Source organism: Penaeus vannamei, chromosome 25 (genome assembly GCF_042767895.1).
Source record: "Penaeus vannamei isolate JL-2024 chromosome 25, ASM4276789v1, whole genome shotgun sequence".
NCBI lineage: Eukaryota > Metazoa > Arthropoda > Malacostraca > Decapoda > Penaeidae > Penaeus > Penaeus vannamei.
Genome location: NC_091573.1, coordinates 11,216,462 through 11,226,461, shown reverse-complemented (window position 1 = coordinate 11,226,461; position 10,000 = coordinate 11,216,462). Strand labels below are relative to the sequence as shown.

Genomic DNA, 10,000 nt, shown 5'->3' with positions numbered 1-10,000 from the left:
CCTCCCCTCTCCCTCTCCCCCTCCTTCCACAATAAAATCTTACATAAGAAGCACAAGCAAATAAACTCCCGAATTATCCCTTGCCTTCCTCTTCTCTTCCACCCACCCTCTTCCCCTTCTCCCACTCCCTGTCTCCCCTTTCCCAATGCCCCTTACCCTTCCTCCTTCCCCTCTTCCCGTCTTCCCTATACTCTCCCCTTCCTCCCTTCTTACCGTCTCCCTGTAGCCCCCCCTTTCCTCCTCCCTTCTTCCTGTCTCTCCTCCTCCCTGTGTCCCCCCTCCCTTCTTCCCGTCTCTCCTCCTCCCATGTGCCTTCCCCTCCCTTCTTCCTTCTCTCTCCTCCTCCCATGTGCCTTCCCTTCTCCTTCTTTCCGTCTCCTCCCTTCCCCTCTCTCAGTTACCGAGATCCGTTCTTATCAGGTCGAACAAACAACCAAATACGAGAAGAAATAGAAGATCCGCCCCGTTCCCCCTCCCGTTTCCTTACCTTTCCCCTTCTTCTTCTTCTTTCTCTTTTATCTTCCCTCTATTCTTTTTCCCATTCTCTCTCCATCTTGCATGCCTTTTCTTATGTTTTTTTTCTCTCTTTTTCATATCCCCCCTTCCACTCTTGTCTCTCCCCTCCCCTCCTCTTTCTCTTCTTCCTCTCCCCTCTCTCCTCTTCCCTTCCCCGCTCTCTCCTCTTCTACCTCTCCCGTCTCTTGTCTCCCCTTCCTCCCTATTTCCTCCCCTCCCTCGTGTCTTCTCCCTTCCCCCTTCCCTCCGCCAGAAGCCAAACACGGGGTCGCTTCCACAATGCGTCACGTAGGCATGATCAGAGGGCGTGGGGAGGGGAGTGGCGAAGGGGAGGAGGGAGGGGGGTGGAGCGAATGCGCAGAAAGGGGAAGGGAGAAGGCGGAGAAAGGGGAGGAGAGAATGCGGAGAAAGGGGAAGAGAGAAGCCGGAGAAAGGGGAAGAGAGAGGGCGGAGAAAGGGGAAGAGAGAAGGCGGAGAAAGGGGAAGAGAGAAGGCGGAGAAAGGGGGAAGGGCGAATGTGGGAAAGGGATTGAGCGGACACATTACTTGGGAAAAAAGGGAAGGGAAAAAGGGGAGGGGTGAATGTGACGAATGGGGAAGGAGAATGTGGGATAATGGGGAATAAATGTAAGGTAAGGGAAAAGGGAGAATGTGGGAAAGGGGGAATAGGAGGAAGGAGTGAAGGGCGGAAAGAGGTAGAGAGGAAGGGAAAGGGGGAAGAGGAGGAAGGAAAGGAGGAATGGAGGAAGAGGGAACAGGGAGGGAAGATGGATAGACTGAAAATAGGGGCATAAGGCGAGATAAGAGGGAAACAGAGAGGAGAGGAACGGTTGGGAAGCAGACGAAAAACGAGAGAAACAGAGATGTCAAGAAACGGACTAAAGTGAGGAAAATAAGAGCAGGATGTGGATGAAACAAACCGGGGGGGGGGGAGAGGAAATAGGTAACAACGAAAGAAGAAAAGAGAAGAAATCCAACAAGAAAATCAGAGAAAAGAGAAAGTGAAAAGAAAGAGGATAAACGAAAAGCGATAAGAAAAGAAGAGAACAAGCGCGGAAAGAAACGAAAAAGAGACGAAAAGACGAGGGAAAGAAGAGGAGAAGAGAAAGAAGAGGATACGGGAAAGGAGAGGAGGAGGGGCAGGAATAAGGGTGGGTGTGTGGGCGTCCTTAATCCTGAGGATCCCTGACGCAGAGGTGGGGGTGGGGTGGGGGGTGGGGGGAGGCAACAGGGCAATCGCCTCAATCACACGCCCACGTTTTTCCCCGTTTCGCTCTACCTCTCCTCTCTCCATGCTCTCTTTAATGCGTTTATCTCTATCTCTCTCTTCGTTCGTTTCTTCTTCCCTTCTCCAGCGCCCTCCCTCCGTGCAGGAAATACACTCGATGCATCCCCCCCACCCCCCGGCCGCGCAATCCGATATTTCGTTCCGTCTCGGTAAAAATAACTCGGCAACGAACTTCATTATCAAAGCAACGGAATGGCACGCAAGGATATAGGGGAAATGCGTGCGGGCGGGAGGGAGAGGATATGGGAGATATGGGGGGAGGAGGAGGAGGAGGAGGAGGAGGAGGAGGAGGAGGAGGAGGAGGAGGAGGAGGAGGAGGAGGGGGAGGAGGGGGAGGAGGAGGAGGGGAGGGGGAGGGGGAGGCGAGGGAGGAGGAGGGGGAGGAGGGAGGCGAGGGGGAGGAGGAGGGAGGCGAGGGGGAGGAGGAGGAGGCGAGGAGGAGGAGGAGGGAGGAGGGAAGGGGAAGGAGAAGAAGGAGGAGGAGGAGGGAGAAGGAGGAGGAGGAGGGGAGGAGGAGGAAGGGGGAGGAGGGGAAGGAGAAGAAGGAGGAAGAGGAGGAGGAGGATGGGTGAAGGGGGGTGAAGAGGGAGAAGAGGCAGGAGGAGTAGAAGGAGGAAGATGTGGTGTGGAATGGGCAAAGAGGAAAGGAAGGAGAACGAAACGGAGAGAGGAAGGGGGGAAAATAAAGAAATGGAGAAACAGGGAATACATATATTCACATATAACTATATATCCGTGTGTGTGTGTGTGTGTGTGTGTGTGTGTGTGTGTGTGTGTGTGTGTGTGTGTGTGTGTGTGTGTGTGTGTGTGTGTGTGTGTGTGTGAGAGAGAGAGAGAGAGAGAGAGAGAGAGAGAGAGAGAGAGAGAGAGAGAGAGAGAGAGAGAGAGAAAAGGAGAAAGAGAAAGAGAAAGAGAGAGAGAGACAGACAGAGACAGAGGGGGAGAGAGAGGAAATCACATACATATGAATGTATGCATGCATGCATTTTCACACGTCTATTTGCTTTTGAATATGCGTGCGTGTGCGTGTGCGTGCGCGTGTGTTCGTGAGCGCGCATATGTGTTTACGTATAAGTCTGTGTCACTGGCCTGCTATCTGCGCACTATGAACCCGATGCGACAGTGGCAGCGTCGGGAGGGGTCGGGTCGGGAGGGGTCGGGAGTCGGGAGGGGGTGGAGGGGTGGGAGGGATCCGGAGGGGTCGGGTGGGGTTCCGTAGGGTGGGTAGGGGGGTATGGCCGGTTGAGATTGGTCGGGTGGCCCAGGGTGGGGTCGGGTGGGGGAGAGAGGAGTGATGACCTTGGACAACCACGCATTATAGAGTCATGTGACCCTGTCTGACCTTCTGACCTTTATGGGTATAAAAAGGAAACAAAAAATCCAACTTGCAGAGGATGAAAGTAAAAGTGCGAGATAAAGGGGACATATGAAGGAAAGAAAAGTGAAGAAAATCAAGGAAACGTAGAGGGGGCAAAGGTGAGATAAGTAGAGAAAGAAGGGAATGGAAACTAAACAAAAATTATACAAAAGACACACACAAAAATATATATAGGGAGAACAAACCGAAGATAACGAGATTGAGAAAATACAGACAGACGGATCAAGAGAAGGAGAGGGAGGGAGAAAGGGAGATGGAGAGGAAGATGAATAGGAAGAGAGAGAGAAGAAGAGGAATAGGAAGAGAGAGAGAGAGGAAGAAGAAGAGAGAGAGAGAGAGAGAAAGAAAGAAAGAAAGAGAGAGAGAAAAAGAAAGAAAGAGAGAGAGAAAGAAAGAAAGAGAAGAGAGAGAGAGAGAGAGAGAGAGAGAGAGAGAGAGAGAGAGAGAAAGAAAGAAAGAAAGAAAGAAAGAAAGAAAGAAAGAAAGAAAGAAAGAAAGAAAGAAAGAAAGAAAGAAAGAAAGAGAAAGAGAGAGAGAGAGAGAGAGAGAGAGAGAGAACGAGAACGAGAAAGAGAACGAGGGAAAGAGAGAAAAAGAGAGAAGAGAGAAGAGAGATAGTGGTACAGGTGGTGTAGAAGGGGGAAAGAGAGAGCAGAGACGCTATAAGAAAGGAAAGGGAGAAAATAGAAAAAAGGAGTGGAGAGAGAAAATAAACCAGGGATGAAAAAACGAAGGGAAAGCGGAGAGAAAATAGAAAAGAGTGATAGGTGGGGGGGCAAGGAAGTGGGTGAGATTTGTCGAGGGAAGAAATGGTAGGAAAGAGAGGGGAGAGAGATAAAAGGGAGGTGAATTTGGGACAGAGAAAAAGATGGAGAGAGGAGAGAAAAAGGAGGAGAGGAGAGAGGAGAGAGAAATATGGGAGGAGAGAGCTAGGGAGAAAAGGTGTCGACAGGAGAGAAGAGAGTAAAGAGGAGAGGAAGGGAGAGAAGGGGAGGGGGAATTAGAGGGAGAGAGAGAGGGAGGGAGGGGGAGCTAGAGGGAGAGAGAGAGAATGAGAGAAAGAGATAAAGTGAAAGAGAGAGAGACGAAGAGGAATGAGCGTGTACTTGGAGAAGACACCAAGCCACGTGACCCGCCGATAAGACGCTGCCATCAAAGATAACTTTTTTTTCTCTCTTGCGTTACTCTAAACGAGACATCGCTATCCCTATCTCCCTGCCTCCCCCTTCCCTTTCTCTTTCTCTTTCTCTCTCCCTCTCTCTTTATCTCGTTTGTTTACACTTTCTAATTGCTTTTCTCTCTATACATGTGTACCCAATGTAAGACTGACGGACACGGACGCATGCACGCTCGCACGCACGCACGCACGCACGCACGCACGCACACACACACACACAACACACACACACACACACACACACACACACACACACACACACACACACGCACGCACGCACGCACGCACGCACACACCTCTTCATGAAGGCTCGCAATAAACCGATTGTTTATGTCGCGTCGTCTGCCATCTGACGTGAGCATATTCAGCAGACGGGCGATATCTCTCGGCTTTCCCCACTGCTGTAGCTGGGGATCATTTCTCGTTGTTTTCTGTGTAAATTGTTTGGGTTTTGCTGTTCTGTTGTTGTTTGTCCGCTTTTGACGGGAGGGGAGGGGGAAGGGGGAGGGAAGTGGGAGGGGGGGGAGGGGGGAGGGAAGGGGGAGGGAAGGAGAAGGGGGAGGGAGAGGAGGGAGGAGAGGGAGAGGAGGAGAGAAGGAGGAAGAGAGAGAGAAGGAGGAAGAGAGAGAGAGGAGAGAGAGGGGAAGAGAGAGAGAGAGAGAGAGAGAGAGAGAGAGAGAGAGAGAGAGAGAGGGAGAGAAAATAGAAAATCTTGCTTATCAAAGGGAAAAAAGGGCCAAACGTGCAACTTTCCGCGCACCTTTTCTCGCGAGTCTTTGTCCCGCATTCGAACTCTCGACCATTAACCCCCACCAATTATTCCCGACAAATTACCCTGACTAAATACCCCGCTTCTAATGACCTCCCTCCTGCCTAGACGCGTGACCTTGCCCCCCCCCCCCACCGCTCCGGACAAGCCACGTGGCACGGCTGTCAACAAATCACAGGCAGGCACCGATTGGCTGATATCGGGACGTCCCAACTCGTCACCGCCCGGCACTGACCTCGACTACAGACAACCAAAGACATACAATTTCAAGTTGGGGTTTTACTGACGCAATAATTGCAAGCATTCTCTCATTTGAATAAACTTTTCGCTTGGTTTTCTTCAGTGCTTGGTAAAATTCAAGCATTTATCGTATAAGGAATTGTTCTGTCACTATGGCAACAGCGTCGCTCTTGTACCCTACTGTGGGAGTGTAAACAAAGCATTCGAATGCAATGATAACGCTTCTACTTCGTTTTGCAATGAAGGAAAAAAGACTTATTTCACATTACTTTTTTTCTTTTACGTGAATGATGTAACGTTATGCTTTATCAATTCTACTTGCAACATGTAAAGGGATTTAATGCCTTCAATATTAATTGCTTCTGGGTTAAACTGCATTGCCACAACAAAACAAACGACATAGAGTTTACCTTTCAGCTCGAACTTACTTGAAAAGAAAACTAGTTGGATTAAATGCCGTAGATATATACTAAAAATTCAAAGTAAGCAGAGTACTTGAATCATTGTCAAAAACAGAAATAAAGAAATACTTTCAGAACCTTTCAGAAAAAGGCCGTTAATTCGTGGTGATTGCACTCTTCAATAACAAGTAATACTCATACCACAGGACTAATTTTAAAGGACACATCGCCACTTAAAACAGCAACTTTTAATGTATTGTGAATGTCATCCATTAATCAGTCCTCCAAACATACTACTTCAATAATCTTAATCTAAAAAGACAAGAACTTCTAGCCATTTACAAATCGCGGTTGGTGTGTGTGACTCCGTTTTCTGTCACAGAATCGGAGTGCTCCCGACTCGCGCCAGGCCGTTCGGTTTCGGCAGGACCGGGACTTTTCTGGCCATATTGGGAGGGATTCATGGTCGGCGAAACTTAAACTTCAAGAGGCAATAGTAGCCCTTCTCTCTGCCTGTTCCACTGACTGAATGACTGGCGGACAGACGGACTGAATGACAGAAGGGCTATTTTCTATCGAAAGACCAGGTAAGGAAAATGTAAAGTGAAGAGGATGCCGAGTGAGGGCAGGGAAGATGGAGAGAGGACAATAGAGGAAAAGAGAAAAGGGAAGGGAGGAGGACGGGAAGAAGAGGGAGGAAAAATGAGAAAATGGGAAGATGGAGGGAGAAAGAAGGACGAACAGGGGAAGAGAGAAGAGGGAAGGGGGGCGATTTTGTAGAACAAGGTTGGGAACAACCTCTCCCTTTCCCTCTCTCTCTCTCTTTCTCCGTCACCACTCTGCCACCCACCCTGTCGCCTCAACCTCCCTCCCTCCCCCCTCCCTCTCTCCTCCACCTTCCTCCCTCTCTCCTCCACCTTCCTCCCTCTCTCCTCCACCTTCCTCCCTCTCTCCTCCACCTTCCTCCTTCTCTCCTCCACCTTCCTCCTTCTCTCCTCCACCTCCCTCCCTCCTCCTCTCCCTCTCTCCTCCACCTCCCTCTCTCCTCCACCTCCCTCCCTCTCCTCTCTCCTCCACCTCCCTCCTCCTCTCCCTCTCTCCCTCCACCTCCCTCTCTCCTCCACCTCTCCTCCCTCCCTCTCCCCCTCCCTCTCTCCTCCACCTCCCTCCCTCTCTCCTCCACCTCCCTCCCTCTCTCCTCCACCTCCCTCCCTCCTCCTCTCCCTCTCTCCTCCACCTCCCTCCCTCCTCCACCTCCCTCCCGTTGCGGCGCGAGAGGCCCGGCAGCTGCGCGCGTGTCGAAACGGAGCCCCGGCGCTGCTGGCGGCGATGGCGCAACCCTTCCACGCCGAGACGGAGGAGGCCAGGGTCAGCGGCGCCTGCGGGAGTCGCCTCGCCCTCGGAGCGGTGGCGCACTCTCACTCGAAGGGCGCCTCGGGAAAACGGGCCTGGCGGGGGGCCTGGCTCCGCCGTTTCTCTGTCTGCTTGTGCCTGTTTCCCCTATCACCCCCCCCCCTCTCTCTCTCTCTCTAACCCTTCCCCTCATTCTCCCTCTCCTTTTCCTTCTCCCTTCCCTTCTTCCTTTCACCTCCCCCTCCTCTCTCTCTCTCTCTCTCTCTCTCTCTCTCTCTCTCTCTCTCTCTCTCTCTCTCTCTCTCTCTCTCTCTCTCTCTCTCTCTCTCCCACTCACTCACTCACTCACTCACTTCACTTCACTTCACTCACTCACTCACTCACTCACTCACTCACTCACTCACTCTCTCTCTCTCTCTCTCTCTCTCTCTCTCTCTCTCTCTCTCTTTTAGCTCTCTAGCTCTCTCTCTAGTTCTCTCTCTCTTTTCCTTCTACCTTCTCCTCTTCCTTTCACTCTCTCTCCCTCCCTCCCTCTCCCACTCCTCCCTCTCCCACTCCTTCTCCCTCTATCTCTATCTCCCTCTCTTCCTCCCTTCCACCTCTGCCTCATTCCCTCGCTATCCCCTTTGCCTTGCTCTTCCACTCGCACACAAATCCTCCTCAGGCCCACCTCCTTCCCTCATCGTCTTCCCTAATCCTTTCCTCATACTTTTACGTCACTCTAGCACGCTCGCGGCTGCCCTTTAAGCCATCCCGGACACACTCACTCTCGTTTCTCGGACCGAAAGGAGGTGGGAAGAAAAAAAGAAAAAAAGAGACTGGTAAGCCTACCCTCTTCTCACTTCGACGGATAAGTAATAGAAATAAACAGGGGAAAAAACAATAATAATGATAGCAATAACAATAATTGTGGTGATGATGACTGATGACTGATGATTGATGACAATAACGACGACAATATCGATGATATGATAATAAAAATAATTCTCATAACAATATTAATAGGAAAAAATATAAAGAAACAGAAGAAAAGACCAAAGAAGGAAAGGAGAGTTATAAGAAGCAGCCGGGCGTGGGCGCTGGAAGGGCGTCCGCCCCGCCCTCGCTCCCCGAGCCCCGCCCACGAGAACCCCGCCCACGAGAGCCCCGCCCACGAGAACCCCGCCCACGAGAGCCCCGCCCACTCACCGTTGATGTGGTTGATGAGGACGTAGTCAGACTCGACGCCGTCCAGCTTGACCAGTTCCGTCCTCATGGTCTCGACGCAAAGCATGACCCTGAGTCGCTGGGCTTGCCTCACCTCGTCCTCGAACCACCTCCTCCTCCTCCTCCGCCTCCGCCTCTTCAGGGCCAGCCGAGAGCGACCATTCTGAAGTTCACACTCGAACGGGTCACTTCCGGTTCCGTGGGCCGATTCTTGAACCACCATTCGCTCCTCCTTGAGGTCGGCGCGCCAAAAGCAAGGGGACTGCCCGCGGGGTAGCTCGTCCTCGGATTCCAAAGCCTCGGCTGCGTAGACCCTTTCGGATATATTTCCTGCTGCTTTAATGATTGCCAAGATCAACAATTCCACTTTCTTCCCTTCTTAGGCCTATCGCTTCTTCACGCTCCTTGTAAGCCTACTACTTTTTTTCCCGCTTCTAGGAAATATCACTTTCTAATACTCATCTGTTCACTATGATAGAAAAATAAATACCAACTCTTAATTCTTTATATACAAAAATATACTTGAAATACGTTATCAAAATATCTCTTCAGTGGGACTTAAGGCAACTTGCTTTTGTACTCGTTATGAACACTTTTCACTTTTTGAAGCATAATTCTTTTAAATTACGTCTTTTATTTTCTTTCCTGTCTGTCTCTTTCTCTTCCTATCACCACGTATCAATAATAATCATTTCTTCATTTGCTCCCCAATTCTCTTTCTTTTTTACCTACACTTATCCTTTTCTACTCTCTTTTTTGTCCGTTTTTCCTCTTCGGAGCTCGGCCGCACTCGGCAGCCACAGCCTCCAAGTTCGCCGAGATAAGATTTTATCTCCTCATCGACGAGAGGGGGACGGGGGGACGGAGTCGGGAGTGTCTTGAGGACAGCGAGATAAGAGCGTCGCCTCAAGGCAGCCGAGGAAGAACAATAATAATAACAGCAATGTTGTAAAAAAACAAAGAGGACCACCCCTCTTTCCTCTCGCGATCTTCCTCTCTTCCTCTCCGTGTCTTCCCTTCCTTCCTCCTCTTCGTTACGGACTCGCGAGGAGGTGCCCGCGCGACACACGGCTCCGGGTCCCACTCGCCCTTCTCTTCACCCTCCTCCACTTCCTCCTCCCGAGGGGCGTCGCGGAGGGCACGGGGGGCACGAAGAGAGCTGGGGGAAAGCCGTGCAGCCGCAGCAGCAGCAGCAGGTCCTCCTCCTCGTCGCCGCCGTCACCGCCACCGCCAGGAGAACGCGTTCGGCCACACGGGGTCGGCACGGCCATGGGGCGAGCGCGCGTGAGGAGAGCGGCTCGCGGTCCTGCAGTCACTCACTCGCTGCTCTTCCTCTTGCCTTCTCCCTTCTCCTCCTGTACTTCACGAGATTAAAAGGGAAGGAAGCAGCGGCAGGTCCCTTCCTTCCTTTGACGAATCTCACTCTTCTACACTTCACAAGATTGGGCCGCAGACCGCGAAAATATTTTCGAGCAGGGCCTTCCTGATCTGACACCGTCCGGGTATTCCATTCAATGTCTGAGCACGGGCTGCTTTCTGTATGCGATTTCTTTCACATTTAACTCACTTTAATTGAATATCTGTAATGTTCCTGTAATTGTAAGGCAAACAATGCATATACATAAACTGTTATCTAGTTATTAAAAAAAAAAATCCAAGATAGCACGAAATG

General features: G+C 51.1%; 1 protein-coding gene across 8 annotated transcripts in view; it reads right to left on the bottom strand.

Moving 5' to 3' along the window:
- The window catches only part of Pde11 (Phosphodiesterase 11), a 353,946-nt gene that overhangs the window by 89,465 nt on the left and 254,481 nt on the right, over positions 1-10,000 (bottom strand). For 5 of the 8 annotated variants that reach the window (XM_070139122.1, XM_070139129.1, XM_070139126.1 and 2 more), the window contains exon 2: positions 8,311-9,919. The exons of 1 other annotated variant lie outside the window; for it this stretch is intronic. In XM_070139122.1, coding sequence (XP_069995223.1) covers positions 8,311-8,551 — 241 coding nt within the window. In that variant the 5' untranslated portion in view covers positions 8,552-9,919. The remainder of the gene's footprint in view (positions 1-8,310; positions 9,920-10,000) is intronic. 2 more of the 8 variants (XM_070139124.1, XM_070139125.1) reach the window with 1 other exon arrangement.